Genomic DNA, 19,207 nt, shown 5'->3' on the forward strand with positions numbered 1-19,207 from the left:
ATGGAACTTCCTGTCTATTTTGAGATATCTCAAAATGAATTTGAGATATCTTGAAATACACAGGAAGTAATTTTAAGATATCTTGAAATGTATTTGAGATATCTTGAAATGTGCAGGAAGTCATTTTAAGATATCTGAAAATGCATTTCAGATATCTCAAAATGAATTTGGGATATCTTAAAATGAGAAGGAAGTTATTTTGAGATATCTCGAAATATAATTTAGATATCTTAAAAAGCATTAAAGATATCTTGAAATTCATTTTTTCAGATATCTGAAATACATTTTAGATATCTAAAATTAATTTCATGATATCTTAAAATGGGTCTCTGCTCCATTTCAGATATCTAACAATGTATTTCAAGATATCTCAAATTGTATTTCAAGATATCTAAAATGCATTTTAAGATATCTTTAAAAGGACACTCAATTATTTCATGATATCTCAATAGCATTTTCAGATATCTACAATACAATTTAAGATATCTCAAATACATTTCCAGATATCTTAAAACAGCTTCCTGTCCATTTTCAGATATCTCAAATACATTTCAAGATTTCTTAAAATGACTTCCTGCACATTTCAAGATATCTCAAATACATTTTAAGATATCTTATAATAAACAAGTAGCCCCATTGAAATAATAGGCAATTTTACAGGAAATGATTTTGAGATATCTTGAAATGCATTTAAGATATCTTAAAATGCATGAAAGGTCAATTTAAGATATCTGAAAATTCATTTGAGATATCTTGAAATGCAGACACAATTATTTTGAGATATCTGAAACTGTATTTGAGATATCTTGAAATACATTTGAGATATCTCAAAATGTATTGCAGATATCTTAAAATGTAAAGGAAATTATTTTAAGATATCTCAAAGCGAGTTTCAGATATCTTAAAAAGTAAATTACATTTTAAGATATCCAAAATTCATTTTGAGATATCTCTAAATGTTAATTTGGCTTGCCATACCTGATGTTCACAACGTAGAGTGTGTTCGTTTTTCTGGTGGGTTTCCACAGTGTGCTGCAGTTTCCTTCCAAATATATGCAGGCTTGGAGATATGCTGATGCTAAAATGACGCTAGTGTATGCAAGTGCTCATACTCGCCTTACGATAAGCTGATGCCAAATCCAGGGATTGTTTCTGCCTCATGCCCGATGCTTGCTAGCATGGGCGCATCCCTGAATTGATGGATTTAATTATTAAACATCCATCCTTTTCAGAGATATTGTGGCAAGGTGTCCTCGGAATTTAATGGGTGTTTTAGGAAATTCACAACACAGCAAGGACAAAACCTGTTATTATCGTGATGATATCTCGCACTGACACTTGGTGGAATCTTCCAGATTTATGTAAAGTACGTGCGCCGAGTATAAACAGCACCACACTAACGTAGCAGTAGCATCCACAGGCGCACACATTGCATTAAGTACAAACTCGGCCTAAGGATTTCTAAGAACATAAGCTAAATCTAATGCTAATCTGGGTAATAGAATATGTTAAGACCTGAAACACACAATCATATTTCTCAATAGCTTTAGAAAAAGAAGTTTATAAATATGGATTTACTCAGTCATTGTCCAGAACAAAAACCGTTTGAAAGCATATGGCAAGCTCTGAAAACAAGCATTTCATGTTTAAAAACCCATAATGAACACTGCAGCGACACAATTATCACTAAATTCACATATATTGTCTCATGTTGTATTTAATGTTATAATAAAAATGTTTCAGGGGTGCTCATGCTGTTGCCAATATTAATGGATACTGAGAAATCTTATATCCTGTGCATAAAACCTGTCCCTGAATCTAATGGTGTAAATGTTAACTTTCCTGAATCGTTAGCCAAAAAGGAAGAGGAAGGAAAGAGACTACAGAGGTTATATGATCTCTTTAAGAAATGTAATAATACTGTTTTCTATGTTAGTGTATTCTATATACTGTATGTCTAAAACAATGATTTAGTATGTGGATTTTCCCATACCCTGCAGTCCTCTGTGATCATGAGAATATGAACTTGATTGTGCATCTATAGAACATGCTGTGTATAGACGAAGAAATCCTCAGACATCTGAGGAAATTAAAAAAACAGGTTAGCCCTCTTGAGGAGGGCTGATATGTACTATGTTTACTTCAGTTTGGCAGTGATGGCGACCTAAAGACATTAAAAGCAGATGATCCCCTCCACAGTATCAACCCCATTATAAATGGAAGTATTATCTTCCTCCTTTTTAGAGGCATCTATGAATAGCTCCTCAGTTTTGCTGATTCTATGGGAGAGCTGATCTCCAGGATACCACTGTGTCAGAAGGCAAATCTCTCCTTCTCATCAATGTGAATTTCCCCTTGGGATTAATAAAGTATCTATCTATCTATCTATCTATCAATTGTTGGTGATCAGGACTTCTTGTGGCTTGTTGACCAATGAATAATAAAAAAAAAAACAAAAAAAACAAAAACAAGAGTTTAATTCAAAAGCTCAGCTCCTTTTGAAAATGTGTCTCCCCTGAGCAAAACAGCATTTTCCAGAAATGGTTTTAACAATAATTACCCAAAGAACTTGTGTTTGGGACACTGAAAGCACAAAACTGGTTGCCGGATATTCAGGTTGTGTGACACAAATACAGTAAAACCTTGGATTGCAAGTAACTTAGTTTGCAAGCACTTTGCAAGACGAGCTAAATTTTTAAATAAATTTTAACTTCATAAATGAGTGAGGTCTTGCAATACGAGTAGTCTGTATCCGCTTTATCGACCGAGCATCACGTGATCACAACTGAGCCAATGGTGGTTCTCTCTCTCTCTCTCACTGCCGGATTGTGGGTAATCGTCTCCCATACTCGGTCTCAGTCAGCATGCCTCACTCATATAGTCAACATCCGTACGACAGTATAATGTTTACTATAGCATTGTGACCACGTGTGTGTGCTGTAACAAGAGAGTCCCTGTCATGCACCCTAAAACACAAGGCTGAGTCGCGGTACTTTAGCAAAACCAGCTTTATTCAGCTAGAAACAAGAACAGCACGGTTATTTATTGTAGCAGGATCTAGCGCTCGGCAATACACAAACACAGCAATCCAGAAGGGTTGTGACCAGGTTAGTGGCCAAGCAATACTGTCCCCTTGCATTTATAATGTTCCTTGCATCACCCATTGATGGCGTGCGCTTACAGAGCGACCGCAGTCTTTTTGGATTCACTTTTATGGCAAATTGCTACAGCGCTGGGAGCCTGTGCTTTCTTTCCTTTTTTCCTTTCTTTTTCTCTTCCATGTGTCGTCCTGTTGGGGGGAATCCCAAGAGTTTAGAATCCTTACAGTGCGTAAAGCATTTTGAAAAATTTTGTGTTCAATGGTAGTGACTCTTCTGGCAAAGGCAACTGTCATTGGATAGGTTCCTTGTTAAAGTTGCAAAACAAGAAAAAGATTCCAGTGAGCCAACAGATAGCAGTGATTCCGTCCTACAGAGTGAAAGTGGTCCTACACAATAACCCTCCTCCTTTCCTCTCTCTCGTCTCCTTCACACCAGCCACGATTCTTTTCAAAGGTAAAGTGCAGGTTAATTTCTTTTACATATTTTTACTTTATATCTTATATTAATCATTTTTATATGAATATATTGGGTTGTAGAATGAATCATCTGAGTTTCCATGATTTCCTATGGGGATATTCGTTTTGATATACGAGTGCTTTGCATTACAAGCATGTTTCTGGAACAAATTATGCTTGCAAACTGAGGCACCACTGTATGTCCAGATTTTGTCATGAATGTTTTGATATTATTTACTGTTGTTAAAGCTGGTCTGGAGTGAAGTCCATTGTATCAAGAAGTTTGTTTTCTCCATTTGCCAAGAAAACATGACAATAAAAGTTTTTTTTGGACATCACTACAAACAATGGGTAAGTAAAATATAAGAAAAAATGATAATTTCTTTTTGTGTGTAGTATTCCTTTGAAGAGAGCTTAACTCCAAGAGAACCAGCAACACCTAATGAGTACAATAAGCTACATATGGATTTAAAGACTATTTTTATTGGGGGCCCACTACTGATGGTGTGGAAACTGAATGTTTTCTTCGTTACCTTGTACTAATTCATGTCTGAGAAGTAGGCTTTACTAAACCTTGTAAAAGCATGCTTTGTTTTAGCAAACAGAAAAATATTTGTGCAAAGGACTCAAGGTCTGAGCATTCCACACATGAGTCTGCCTTATCACGTTTTCTCTTAGCTTACATCTGAATGCCATAACAAGAGGAGCCAAGAAATCAAGTTTTACAAGGGACGTTAAAGGGGCTCAAGGTTTGTGTATAATAAATGTATTGACTGTTACATTTTATAATGATATTAAATCAGCTTCGGTAAATGTAGGATTGGCCTGCCTTGGGCGTTTCCTGCGTGGGGAGTCGACTTGACGGGCATTTCCAGGCAGGTGGATGGAGTCACGATGAGTAGATCGGGGGATTCCTGTTAGTTTGAGTTTGACTGGTGTGCTAGAAGTAATACGAATATAGAAAGAAAAAGAATAAAAGCATATGCAAAATAAAGAATAAGAGAGCATCCTGTATCAGACCCATAGGAGGGTTCTAGGGACTCACAGAAAGTGGCTTTGGGACCCTACGGAATACGGCACAGTGTGAATGTTAGCTAGTCACCTCTGTGAAGTGGATTAGAAAGGGGCGAGTGGCACGCTCCTATAATAATTTGAGGAATGGGGGGTGAAAGGGCGTATTTAGAGAATGTGTGTCTAAATAAACGGGAGGTCGAGTTTTTCATCCGCTGTCTGGTCATACTCTTGTCTCAACGGGTTGCTAAGGTGACGGAGACTATACCCTGGCAGATTGATGCATACAAACCGTCTGATGAAGGGATTGGGGTTAAAACCTCCATATCCCGGACTCCAAGGGGTGTACTGATGTAGGATTCTGCTGATGCGAATAAACGGACACGAAGTCACCTGAAGCTGTAATCCGGGGATAGGAGCAGACAGCGGGTGGAACGGGGTTTATCAAGGGCCGAGTCATTTTCTGCCGAGATCCTGCCGCTTACTATGGGAAAAAACAATTAGCAAGCCAGTCAAACAGTCCCATAAGAGTCCTAAAAACCTAACGTTAGAAGGATTATTTTCGGGGGATCGCAAGGCGGGTCCCCTAGAAAGCTCATTGAAAAGAAGACAGGATTAGATATTAAAAAAAGCATGTAGAAAGTAGAGTAAGGACAGTGCAGGTAGATGGTGTAGTGGAAGGAACCGGAGATATGAATGAGATACAGGACATTAGAAAAATACTGTGCAGAAATACACAGGGTTGTTGTAATGGAGGTCCTTATCGGATGGATATGTATGACAGATGGGAATTGGTTATTCAAGACCGTACGTTGGAAGCGGCACAGAAACGGAATGAGCTTTAAGTTGCTGAACTTAAGATTAGAAAAGAAAAGGAAGAGCTGCTTATAGCTTTACAGAAAGTGCAGGCTGATACGGGACCCTAGTCTGAAGGAATGAGGAAGAGGAGTGATAAAAAAGACCCTTTATATCCTGTGCTCTCTTCCCCAACACTTTACCCACAACCCCTACCACCGCCACATTCACCCCTTGCCCCAACGGCTCCTGTGGTTACCGATGCCCAAGTTACTGATGATTTCTTTGATGAACAATATCAGTGCGACCCCTCCTCACTTACAGATCCAGGTGTTGAGACTGACGGCCACTTGTTAGGGGCTATGGGAGGCTGTTCTAACTCACACAAAAAGCCCTCCATTTCACAACGTACTAGAAGCAAGACCCTCAGAGATAAGCCCCCTGAAAACTTTACCTCGTTTAAGTCCCCAAAACCTTTAGCAACCTCATTTTCATGCCCTTTAATTGAGGTTCCTGACCCCCGACACGATCCCACACTGCCCACAGGAAATGCTAACCCCACTATTGTAATGATACATCGTAACTGGGATATTCAAGAGCTGAAAGACGTAGTGTTCGAATTGCCTGATCCTAAGGTAATCGGTGGGTTGAAGTTTGTGGAAAAGGTGCAGCAACTAGACAACATATATAACCCAGTACGGCCGAGTGGACCCAGGTGCTATGCAGAAAGATGGGCACTACTTGGGCTACTGTCAATCATGGGCAACATAATGGAGAACAAAGGCAGTGGAATGAGGCATTGCCTCGTGGACAAACTAATGAGGGTCTTTTCCTTGCCCAATGGGAATCCGTGAAAACTGCAATAGCTGCGAAATATAAAAAGGGCACTGACATGGTCACTTATTTCAGCTGCCAAACAAAAGAAAGATGAGACGGTAGATGAATGGGCACACCGCATTCAGGACTTGATGACAGCCCAGATGACCGTGCCAAGGCATCAGTTCCTCCTTTTGTGTCAGGACTCAGAAGTGATATTCAAAATAAAGTACGCACGTCCTGTATTTGGATGGGAAAGTGCCACTTTTGATGAAGTTTAAAGACACGCGGAGCATGCTGAATGACAGACTAAGCAAAAAGAGTCAGATACTCAGACCAAGTTAATCGCGGCACAAACGACTTATTATGCAGGTGAAGCCGCCTCAGGCAGGGGTCGAGGATGTGAAGGACGTGGATTTTTCCGAGGACAGGGGGGAAGCCGGGGGAGAGGTCGCAGATTTTTACTTCCTAATCCAAATTCTTCGTCTGCTCAGCCGCCTCTCCCCTCAGATCAAGCACTTACATCTTGCCTGTTACGATGGGATACTTCTGCTGCAATTTCCCACATCAGCTTCCTCCCCCGCCTTCCTTACCTGAACCTGAGGATATTCCTTTTACAGGGACCCCCAGCCACTCTCTTCAGTTGCCTTTGCTCACTCACCATGTGGACACAGATCCTTTATTGACTTTGCTGGTGAATGGCACTGGAACTGCTTTTCTAGTCTGCCTCGAACGATTCAGTGACTGTATTTATTGCTTCTGGACAACTTCATGTTTTGCTGGTGTCTAAACCTCTTCGGGTTCAGCTTCATTCCAGTGGTTCCACTTTGAAGCACCGGTTTTTGTTAAATCAGCTCTGCCCTGTTAATCTGTTAGGAAGGGATGATGACTAAGCTCTCCCTCTCTATTTCTCTAACCGAACGAGGGTTTTACTGTTCTATTCCTAAACTACTGTGCCAAACCTCCCCCCACACTAAGCCCTCTTTTGCAGCCTGGGACCCTGTGAACATCTCCTCACACACCATTCTCCTTAAAGCCCTACACTCTTTTCCTTCATGTCTTTTTCCCCACTTGCATGTCCCCAACACCCTCCACTGCACTGCCCAGTACTTCCCTGCTGAAGTGGACACACCTTGGTTAGAATCTTTTCTCTTTTCAGGTACTAGCCCAGAGACCCTTCATATCCCTTGCATTTTTTTTCTCATCCCCCAAAGCCGCTGCTCCAGTGCACTTCACATATTCACAAAGCGTTTTCTATTTAGGAGGTTTGGTTCCCCATGTTTCTTTAGCCAAATCTAGCACCGTTCACCGAGTTGTAATTGGGGAATGGGTGGCACAATGTCTCAATAGGACGGACTGGCTGCATGTTGCTCCGGGTATTTTTGATACCTCAGATCCTTTGTTAACTAAAGTTGTGCTTCAAAATGATTTTTTTTAGTACCTCGTGCATTGTGCCGTCCTTTCCTTTCTGCTTTTTCATTGCAAACCACCTCTCACTCTTGGCTTTCCTCACTTCCCGATGCACTTTGGTCCCAGGGGAAAAATGATTATGGAAGGAAAGCACACTGTGAGCCACTAGTGATTTACCCAAAATCGTCCTTCCGCCCGCATCGCGCCTCTGTCTCCAGCAGCAGAGGCTAGCATCTCCGCCGTACATTCCGATCTCGTGAAACGTGGAGCAATCATTCAAATTAAATACTCTCCAGTCAACTCCCCCGTTTTACCTGTTTCGGTTCATGGCATTTTGTTCAAGATCTTCGACAAGTTAATTTTGCAGTTTTTCCTAGGGCACCTATTGTTCCTAATCCTTTCACTATTCTTTCTACGATACCCCCGTCTGCCCGTTATTTCTCTGTTATAGACCTTGCTAACGCTTATTTTTCTATTCCTGTGCATGCCGACTCTCAATTCTGGTTTGCCTTTACTTTCCAAAACCGCCGTTGGACATGGACTGTTATGCCTCAGGGATATACTGCAGCCCTTGTGTATTGGATAAGCTCTTGCTCAAAATTTAAAAGGCCAGGGGCCTCATGTATAAACGGTGCGTACGCACAGAAATGTTGCGTAAGAACTTTTCCACGTTCAAATCGCGATGTATAAAACCTACACTTGGCGTAAAGCCACGCACTTTTCCACGGTACCTCATGCCTTGTCGTGACGCAAGTTCTCCGCTCGGTTTTGCAGACTGGCGGCACCCAGCGTCAAAGCAGTGCTACTGTTCCTGTGTGATTACTCATTATTTTCATGACGCGGCTTTATAAATACACCGAAACTAACCGCATATTGTTTATTAGTGTAATGCATCTGATTGTAATGAACTCAGTAAAAAAATAATGGTCCAGGAACAGCCATAGTATTCCAAATACCATAACTGCTTTAGCGTTGTTACTCTCACTGCACCTTCCTCTTCTTCTTACTTTTCTTCTTCTTCTTTCAGCTCACAGCGGATCATCTTTTTCCATATTACTCTCACTGCACCACGCGGAGTATTTATATCACTGTATCTGAGTGTGAATCACAGCAGCAGCTGATCGGAAAGAGAATTATCGGTATACGGCTTCAAGGACACGCTGTCTCAGCCACGGCAAAACGTTTTAAAGCCTTTCCTGTACAGACCTCACGGTTCAGAAACAGTTTAATCCCAAGAACTTTAAATGCAGTAAATCAAGTGCTCCTTGTAGAACTGTTTGTACTTATAAGTACAATCACCACACTGTAAACTTGCACTACAGTTAGAATATCGCACAACCTGAGCCACTTTATAAAGCGCGTATTTACATATGATGACGATATCATTTTTAAGGTGAAATGCAGCAAAATATGTTTGTTAAATTATACAGATAAAACTTTAACTTCATTTAAATAATCTATATTCTTCACCGGGAGTGTCGTTATGATAGAATAATTAAAAATGTACTACTAAGATTTTCAATGTTCTTTAAACGTTTTGAAGAATCGGCTAAGCTTACAGATGGCTTAACGCGTCTATTATAGAGCTGATTGTATGGCGATCGGTTACTTGGGGAAAGAAAAGCACTGACTGCAGTGACAGCTACGCCAATATATATTGAATATAAAACAGAAAGAGAAAATAACAACACAGCAAAAAACGCAGGGACAAATTTCGGCAACAGTTAAATGCTTGTGTCATTAGCACAAGGCGGCTATGCAGTGTTTGCAACGGACGTGGCCATCCACCGTGCATGACATTGGCGGGCGAAGGAGCCACCGATTCTTCCTCTGCCCAGTGCCACCACAAGCCTAGAGCCGCCCCTGAGTACTGCTGCAATAAATTATTTCATCGAAGTGAAACACATGTTTAATAACGTGCTTTAACTCCTATCATCATGAAAATGACATCACGTATACATCTCAGTATTTTTAGTTATTCAGAGAGATGTAATATCACGAATGTAATGGACTCTGTGTCCAGTTGGAGGAAGAGAGCCGGTTTAAGAAGCAAGTAGTGATTCACACGCACAGAGCACAAAACAAAGCATTTAACGTGCTACTTTAATTTCGATGTGATTTGAGAAACTGGTTAATTAAACAATTTTAAGATGAAGTTTATGATGTTCTACTTTAATCACGTAGTTTATTTTGCCATTAAAGTGGAAATGTCGATACTGAAGTTGACATTTCGTGCTTTTTCCCCACTGTGTGCCTTTTTTCTCTGTACCCTAATAAGCTTTCATATGACACTCAGACAGTGGGCTACAACTCGGCTTTTCACGGCGACTTTGATATGTGACTTCTTTTTTAGAATTAGAACAATCTAGACGAGAACAGGCCATTCAGCCCAACAAAGCTCGCCAGTCCTATCCACTTGCTTCCTCCAAGAAAACATCAAGTCGAGTTTTGAAAGTCCCTAACGTCTTACTGTCTACCACACTACTTGGTAGCTTATTCCAAGTGTCTATCGTTCTTTGTGTAAAGAAAAACTTCCTAATGTTTGTGCGAAATTTACCCTTAACAAGTTTCCAACTGTGTCCCCGTGTTCTTGATGAGCTCATTTTAAAATACAAGTCTCGATCCACTGTACTAATTCCCTTCATAATTTTAAACACTTCAATCATGTCACCTCTTAATCTTCTTTTGCTTAAACTGTAAAGGCTCAGCTCTTTTAATCTTTCCTCATAATTCAACCCCTGTAGACCTGGAATCAGCCTAGTCGCTCTTCTCTGGACCTTTTCTAGTGCTGCTATGTCCTTTTGTAGCCTGGAGACCAAAACTGCACACAGTACTCAAGATGAGGCCTCACCAGTGCATTATAAAGGTTGAGCATAACCTCCTTGGACTTGTACTCCACAGATCGTGCTATATAACCTAACATTCTGTTAGCCTTCTTAATGGCTTCTGAACACTGTTTGAAGTTGATAGCTTGGAGTCCACTATGACTCCTAAATCCTTCTCATAAGGTGTACTCTCGATTTTCCGACCGCCCATTGTGTATTCAAACCTAATATTTTTACTTCCTATGTGTAATACTTTACATTTACTGACATTAAATTTCATCTGCCACAAATCTGCCCAAGCCTGTATGCTATCCAAGTCCTTCTGTAATGATATAACGGATTCCAAATTATCTGCTAATCCACCTATCTTGGTATCATCTGCAAACTTAACCAGCTTGTTACTTATATTCCTATTTAAATCATTTATATATATTAAAAATAGCAGCGGCCCTAGCACTGACCCCTGTGGAACACCACTCTTAACATCGCCAGTTCTGATGAGGTTCCTCGCACCATCACCCTCTGCTTCCTGTGTCTGAGCCAATTCTGCACCCATCTAAAAACATCACCCTGAACTCCCACTTCTTTTAACTTGATGCCCAACCTCTCATGTGGCACCTTATCAAATGCTTTCTGAAAGTCCAGATAAATAATATCATAAGCTCCACTTTGATCGTATCCTTTGTTGCCTCCTCATAGAATTCCAACATGTTAGTAAAACACGACCTCCTCTTCTGAACCCATGCTGACTGTTCAGAATAACTCCTGTCCTTGTCATGTGTTGCTCAATCTTATCCTTAATAATTCCTTCCATTAATATTCCTGTGATGCTTGTTGCTTACTGGCCTATAGTTGCTTGGATCTGCCCTGTCACCCTTTTTATATAATGGGATGATATTTGCCATTTTCCAGTCCTTTGGAATCTCTCCAGTGCACAGTGACTTCCTAAAAATATGTGTCAAGGGTTTATATATGTACTCACTAGCCTCCTTAAAACACGAGGATAAATATTATCTGGGCCTGGTGATTTGTTTGATTTCATCTTATTTAATCTGAGCAGCACTTCTCCCTCTACAATTTCCAAATCCCTCAGTACCTCCTTAGTAGTTGCGTTTACCTCTGGCAGGTTATCCACTTGCTCACTTGTAAACACCTCAGAAAAATGTAAGTTTAGGGCATCTGCTATTTCATTGTCTGTATCTTTTAATTCCCTTTACTATTCCTGATGAACTTGACCTCCTCCTTAACTGTTCTTTTACTACTAAAATACTGAAAGAATCTCTTGGGGTCTTCTTTCACCTTATCTGCTATATTCCTCTCCAACTGTCTTTTAGCCTCTCTGATATCCTTCTTAATGGTTGCCCTCATTTCTCATACGCTACGATTCTCTTTGCAGTCATTAGTCTTATATGCCTTATACAGCAGTTTTTCCTTTGCAACTTCTTTTTAAATCTTTATTAATCCATCGTGGAGTTTTTTTTTAGTTTCCTATTACTTCCAAATTTAGGTATGTATCTGTCCTGCATTACATGTAAAACATTTTAAACCTGTTCCACTGCTCCTCGACTGTCTCCACATTTAAAAGCTTATCCCAGTCTATCCTACTTAGACTTTGTCGATCTGCTCAAAATTAGCCCTACTAAAGTTCAACTTAACAATTTTAGTCTTTGCATCTGTACTCTTACAAAATACTGAGAATTGTATTACATTATGGTCACTTGACCCTAGTGGTTCAATCACCTCTACACCCTCAATTCTATCCTGATTATTACAGAATACTAAATCCAGATAGGAACATGCTGTGTTAAAAAACAGCCGCTGATTACTTCTAAAAACTCCTGCTCTTGTGCTCCTCCATCTGTAAGGTTATCCCAGTTAATATTTGGATAATTAAAGTCCCCATGACTATAATATCCCCCTGTAAACTTGCCTTTTTGATATTACTAAAAAGATGTGTGTTGAAATTACTGTCTGAATTGGGTGGTCTATAACACACTCCTAAAATGAGACCTTTTCCCTAATATTTTCCAGGCGAAGCCACATGTCCTCACTAAGATGGGGCTCATCATCCAACTGAAGATGACTTACATTTAATCCCTGTTTGGCATAAACAGCAACCCCACCTCCTTTTCTGTTCTGTCTATCCTTCCTAAAAATGTGTATCCCTCTATGTTACACTCATCCCCATCTTTGTTATTTAGCCAGGTTTCCGTTATTGCTATAATATCATAATTATGCTCTGCTACATACAACTCCAACTCACTTACCTTATTTTTGATACTTCTAGCATTAAGGCAAGCTATTTTAATGTGTTAATCCTTCTATCTTTACGTGTTTGCTTAAAATTTACATTACTATGCATTTTTATTTCTACACCATTGTTTGTTCTTCCATGTATAGATCTAGATCTGGCCTGTCCTAAACTCCCTGCCCCCCCCATTCCCTAGTTTAAACAATCCTCGACTAGCCTACACATACGCCTCCCCAATACATTGGTGCCCCTCCGGTTCAGATTTCCGGCACTGTGCGATTTTGTGAACGTGAGCTTTCAAGTTTCTCCAACACGCTATGTCACTCGATCAACTTCCTTTTGTTGATTATACCACAGTTTATTTGAACAAATAGTATGTTTTTCCTTTGCCTCCACATGGTATTCGCTGAAATTCTTATATTTCCCCCGTGCTTTTCCCATTGTCTTTTCACAGAAGGCTGCGCTTAAGGGCGATTTATATTGATTTGCATATTCAAAGAGGCGTAATTCTGGGGGGAGTTGGGGCGCTTACATAAAGAGCGTGCACGAGCGTTAGTTTTCGCGCTGATCGGGATTTATGTAGCGGAAGAACGTGGAAGTTGGAGTACGCACAGATTCCTGCATCTGGATTTTTCTGTGCGTAAGCACATTTCGGCTTTTGTGCTTACGCCATGTTATAGTGCGAGTTCTACGCACGGCGTTATAAATGAGGCCCCAGATAAAGACAGTGTATTGATACAGTATGTAGCTGATATAATGTGTAGTCCCACAGAAGAAGATTGTGCACGTGATACTCAGAAATTGTTATTTTTAGCAGAAAATGGCCATAAAGTTTCTAAAGCAAAACTGCAGTTAATTCAAACAACTGTGAAATATTCAGGTCATGACATTTTTTGTGAAACAAGAGCTCTCTCTCTCTAGCGATCGTATAAACACCATTCAAAATCTTCCTAGACCTGTTACAAAGCAACAGGTTGTGTCTGTATTAGGCATTATAGGATACTGCTGGCAATGGATTTTAAACTTCACTGAAAGAGCACAGCTTTTGCAAACTTTAGCGATCACCCCTGATCTCCCCCTTTCTGGTCAGGTGGCATGGAATGATCAAGCTGAGAAGGCTCTATGTGACATTTTTTTTAAAAAAAAAGTGCCCTACTGTTTGTGCATGCGTTGGGACTGTTGACTATCTCGTCCATTCACTCTGTTCGTGGATGAAAAAGGGGGGATATATGAATGCAGTTCTTACACAACTCCATGGAGAAAAAACAAAGGCTTAGCCTATTTTACGAAAAAATTTGATCCAGTGGCTGCAGGACTTCCAACCTGCCTCAGAGCTGTAGCAGCCACAACAGAGGCTGTGCTACCCAGTACAGATATAGTGCACAAATACCGCAGAAATTACACACTGATAATGGCACACACTTTGTAAATTCTGTTATAAATGAATTAACCACCTGGCTCCAGATAAATGTGCATCATTATTGCAAATACCACCCCCAGAGTGGAGGTATTGTGGAACGATGCAATGGTACCTTGAAATCTAAATTCGCTAAAATCTGTGAGCAAACAAATTTACCTTGGCCTGATGCTCTGCCTCTGGCCTCGATGGGATTAAGGGGAAGAACACATCGGCAGTTAAGGCTGTCGCCATTCAAAATGAACTGAACTGGGTTAGAAAATGGATGGACTGATAAATGTATGAAAGACGCTATATAAAGCACAGCTTGAAAGAAAGCTGGATTTTTGTTCTTCCTACAGATTATTTTCTAGAACATAATAGTAAAAATTGTATGCACTTTCAGCTATAAAAACAACAATATTTGGACATTTTAGGGTGATTTATTTCCAAGTCGCCGGGGACTTCTTGTGCGCTTTGTTTCTGTTTGCAGGTTTCTGGTGGCTCATTTAGTTTAGCTGTAGCCACTGTTGTGGGTCCTGAGTCAGAACACACCTCCACTCAACCTGGTTAAATGGCTCAAGTCAGTTTTAATCTCTCTTACGGTTGCTTTAATCGTTCTCCTGCTTGTAGCTTGCTGTATTGTTCCCTTGATAAGATACACTGTATCCAAGTATTTTACTGCCTCTATGGCAATGGCTTACTTTTTACACGAAGAAAAAATGCTTCAGATCAGCATAGCCACCCCACACTCCATCCCCCTCTCCTACCCTTTCCTACTCAACTCTCCCCTGATCAAATATTTTTTGTTTGCTAAAAAAGGGGGGAATGTGGAAACTGAATGTTCTCTTCGTTCCCTTGTACTAATTCATGTCTGAGAAGTAGGCTTTACTAAACCTTGTAAAAGCATGCTTTGTTTTAGCAAACAGAAAAATATTTGTGCAAAGGACTCAAGGTCTGAGCATTCCACACGAGTCTGCCTTATCACGTTTTCCCTTAGCTTACATCTGAACGCCATAACAAAAGGAGCCAAGAAATCAAGTTTTACAAGGGACGTTAAAGGGGCTCAAGGTTTGTGTATAATAAATGTGTTGACTGTTACATGTTATAATGATATTAAATCACGCATTCTAGGGGTATAAAACGGGACCCCACCCAATAGACGGGGTTCAGAAGAGCCCTGACGCTGTCTTGTATATTTGATTGTCTGCTTTTCTGAAACTCTTTATAACCGCACCTGCTTTCGGGTCTGAGTTTTCGTCCACAATGGCTCTTCATAAACAATGGCCCTCTAGCTCAGAGTTTCTTAAAATATGGGTCACTGGTTGCCACCATTGGGTCACAATTCACCATTTACTTTAACATGGCCTTTTTATAACTTCACTTTAACTTAATACTGATACTCTGTATGTTCAATTCTTCATAATAACTATTCACAGTGGCTCCAAAATCCATACTGACCCCTACTCTCTTCTGTTTCTTTTTCCGGTTTCTTTGTGGTGGCGGCCTGCGCCACCACCACCTACTCAAAGCATCACGATGCACCAACATTGATGGACTGAAAGCCAGAAGCCTACGTGACCATCATCATCAGGTCCTTCCATGAAAACCCTAAATACAAAGAGGACTGTTTGACTTATGTTAGGTAGATTGCCCAGAGGGGACTGGGCGGTCTCTTGGTCTGGAACCCCTACAGATTTTATTTTTTTCTCCAGCTTTGGAGTTTTTTTTTTGTTTTTTCTGTCCACCCTGCCCATCGGACCTTACTCTTATTCTATGTTAATTAATCTTGACTTATGTTTATTTTTTATTGTGTTTTCTATTTTTCTATTCATTTTGTAAAGCACTTTGAGCTACATTTTTTTTGTATGAATATGTGCTATATAAATAAATGTTGATTGATTGTATTAAATGGGAATGGATGTTGTATGGTTTGTAAAGTGTGTTGCCGAGGGTCAACATGGGTATTTTAAGCAATCAACATTGATCCGATATGGCAATCAGGGGCAATTCTCCACATCTGACCAGTGTCATGGATTGGGTATCAAAGATACCAAGAAATATAAAACTGGATCACAAGAAGAAAAAGTTTAAGAAACCCTGCTCTACTCCCATCTAAACCCCAAAACCTTACCAAGAAAGTTTTGTCATGCTCACAACAGACTTTTTGATTTGTCACCCAATAATAATACTGTATTGCATGCTCAAAGCTGCTTAATCCAATTCAAGATTTCAGAAAAGGCCAGTGCTTATTCCTTCTGAAAGAGATGCAACTTTGTGTGGCGCACAAAACCATCACAATGTCTACTTTTCTTACATGGCCATAATGGCAAGGGATCAGTGTAAAAACCACAATACATCTAATACACATCTTTAGTTTGTGGGAGTAAAGATCACATAGATATAGAGACAATGTAATGTAAAAAAAAAAAACTATGTAGGCAGCAATCTGGTGTAGAATTCATATGGCAATGCTGGCAATTATGTAACTTGTTGACTGAAGTAATGGACCATGCAAAAACTTTACACATGAAAAAATCCTTTGCAATCATCTTTTAAATTGCCTGTGTCAATTCTTCAAAACCACTTAAATAATTATACTGTAGCTGCTTTAGGCAACATCCACTCTACCGTGATTTAATCTAAAAATGGCATATTTAAACAAAAACAATCTCCATCCACACTAGAGATTCACATAATTTACAAAAGTACTACTATCAACACTAAAACAAGTAAAAACACATATGAAGTAGACCTCTGTCTACACTGAACAAACGCATATCGGTGGAAAATCCTTGATGGAACAAGTGTAGTGAAAAATTAAGAGCACTGTGAAAATCAGATTTCCTTGTGTTTTTTCTTTCAATGTTAACAGCATACGCCTGACTTGAAAGAGGTCACACTGAATTCCCCTGTGTCACATTAATGCACTGATCACATATGAAAGTATCTGTCTTCAGAACTGACAAAAGTCATTTTGTCATTAAATAGAAAACAGAGTAAATGTTAAAGCCACACTAATTCAAACTAAAAGGAATCAGCTCTATATTTATTCAGTTTAATTAATAAACACTGATAAGAGGCTGTCAATTAAGTTACAAAGTTGGATTCACAATCCAATTTTTATGGGGCTCTGAATTATGCACCACAACGATAGCACCACTTGCCACAGGATTGATCACAAAACAGTAGAGACCGGTAAATAATTTAATTTGAGTATACGTGTGGCATTCAAACTGTACAAAACGTAATTTAAGATGCTTAAATGACAAGTGACCAAATCAGTAAATGAGATGTTGTCATAAGCAGAATATAAATCAATGAAGAGCAAAGAAATAGGCTATGAACTCATCAGAGCACAATTAGAGTACTGTTTTCAGAAAACTCTTTTTTCACCTGTACACACCACAATGCTGACAACACTGGTTATAAAAGTGTCAGGTTCTGAAGAGCATTTTTAAAAGTCTTCATTTGAAGGGTCAAAAATGACAGGGTAGCATGGCCGAAATGGGAAAACGTAGAGAAATGTCCGCATTTTTAAACAAAAATGTGACGGTGTGGCTAGGGCCTTAATCACAGCTAGTTTTCATTAAACATAATACTATAGTACAAAATAATAATGAAAAAAGACAGGAATTCACAACCTTCTACATCATAACTTCTATACTGATGTTAATGTTTTATATTTGTGTTCTTAATTCATTCATACAGAGGAACACTATAAAAGAGGTAAAAGTAAGTATATTTGAAAATACATTGTTACCTTAAATTTAAACAACAAATACTAACAAAAATGTGAATTAATCATTGTTTAAATTTCATTTTCTTTCAGATAACATTAAACACAGTAGCCAAAATATATTTTCCTTGAGCATTTTTATGCTAACTAATTGACCTACAAATGTATAGGTATATCCAGTTACCTTTATAAAATCATTTACAGAAAAATAAACTAATAGTATGTTCAAATTTCTACTAAAAAATTAACTTTAATAAATACCATAAAATAACAAAAACCATTGAAATCTGAGCCTTTGAATATAAAAACATTTTATAAATCTAAAATACATTATGTAATATTAAACTGCTGAAATGTATTCCATTCACATTTCATTAAATGTATTTCATTCACATTTGTTTTATCATAATGTAACTGTTATTAAACAATTCAGATAATTAAAATGAGTAAAATTTAACAAATATCCTTACACTCTTGCCAAACTGCTCTTCATCAGGCGATAGTATATTGGCTGCCGATTTGTCCATCTCTAACAAAATTAGACAATATTAAAGAATATAAATCATATGAAAAACATGTTTAACTTAAATTTTCAAATAAAAGCTGTTAATTAAAACCATGGATTAATTCACAAGAAACAACATTTAAAAAAATGTATTACAGTATGTATTGTACTCACATTGCCAATATGCCATTTTAAGCATGGCATTATTGTAAGATAATTATTAATAATACATTTTATTCACAAATCACCTTTCACATGATCAAAGTACTTCATAAAAATGAAAAATGAAGAACAGGGAATATGCAACATTGGACACAAAAATACCAATATAAATAGAGGAAACACAATTTTTTATTTGAGTAAGAAACAAACCAGAATAAAAATACAAATATGCAAAATATTACAAGAATACTAAACAAATACCATTATTTGTTATATTAATGCAAGCCATATTAAGCACCTGGACAAAAAGGGTAAAGCTGAAAGAAGGTTTAGAACGTTAAGGTTATTTTAATGCCTTCTTGAAAAAATGTGTTTTAAATTGATTTTTAAAAGAAGGAATTGAGTCAGCTTATCTCAATAATTTAGGAAGTTTCCCCGGCCCAAAGACTGGGTGTAATAGAACTGAAGGCTCTGTCACCCGTAGAGCACAGGAAGTTTGCCAGAATTGGTGGATGTTAGTGGGTAAACAGGAATGTAGTGATAGAGAAGGTTAGTGATTTTGTGAGATACCTAGAATGTTTTCCTTTCTGGAGAGGAGACAGTATCAAAATGTTGCGCTGAGATCTAACAGAATTAATATACTGATATGACCAGAGTCTGCTGCCATAAGCAAATTATCAGTGGCCCAAACCAAAACAGTTCCACAACTGTGCTATGCCCGGAAACCAGACTAGAAAGGGT

General features: G+C 38.8%; 1 protein-coding gene across 17 annotated transcripts in view; it reads right to left on the reverse strand.

Annotated features, from left to right (window-relative positions):
• Nucleotides 1–19,207, reverse strand: part of LOC120529466 (putative POTE ankyrin domain family member M) — a 232,022-nt gene that overhangs the window by 160,662 nt on the left and 52,153 nt on the right. For all 17 annotated transcript variants that reach the window (XM_039753296.1, XM_039753292.1, XM_039753282.1 and 14 more), the window contains one exon: nt 18,270–18,328. In XM_039753296.1, coding sequence (XP_039609230.1) covers nt 18,270–18,328 — 59 coding nt within the window. The remainder of the gene's footprint in view (nt 1–18,269; nt 18,329–19,207) is intronic.

This window comes from Polypterus senegalus, chromosome 5 (assembly GCF_016835505.1).
Source record: "Polypterus senegalus isolate Bchr_013 chromosome 5, ASM1683550v1, whole genome shotgun sequence".
NCBI lineage: Eukaryota > Metazoa > Chordata > Cladistia > Polypteriformes > Polypteridae > Polypterus > Polypterus senegalus.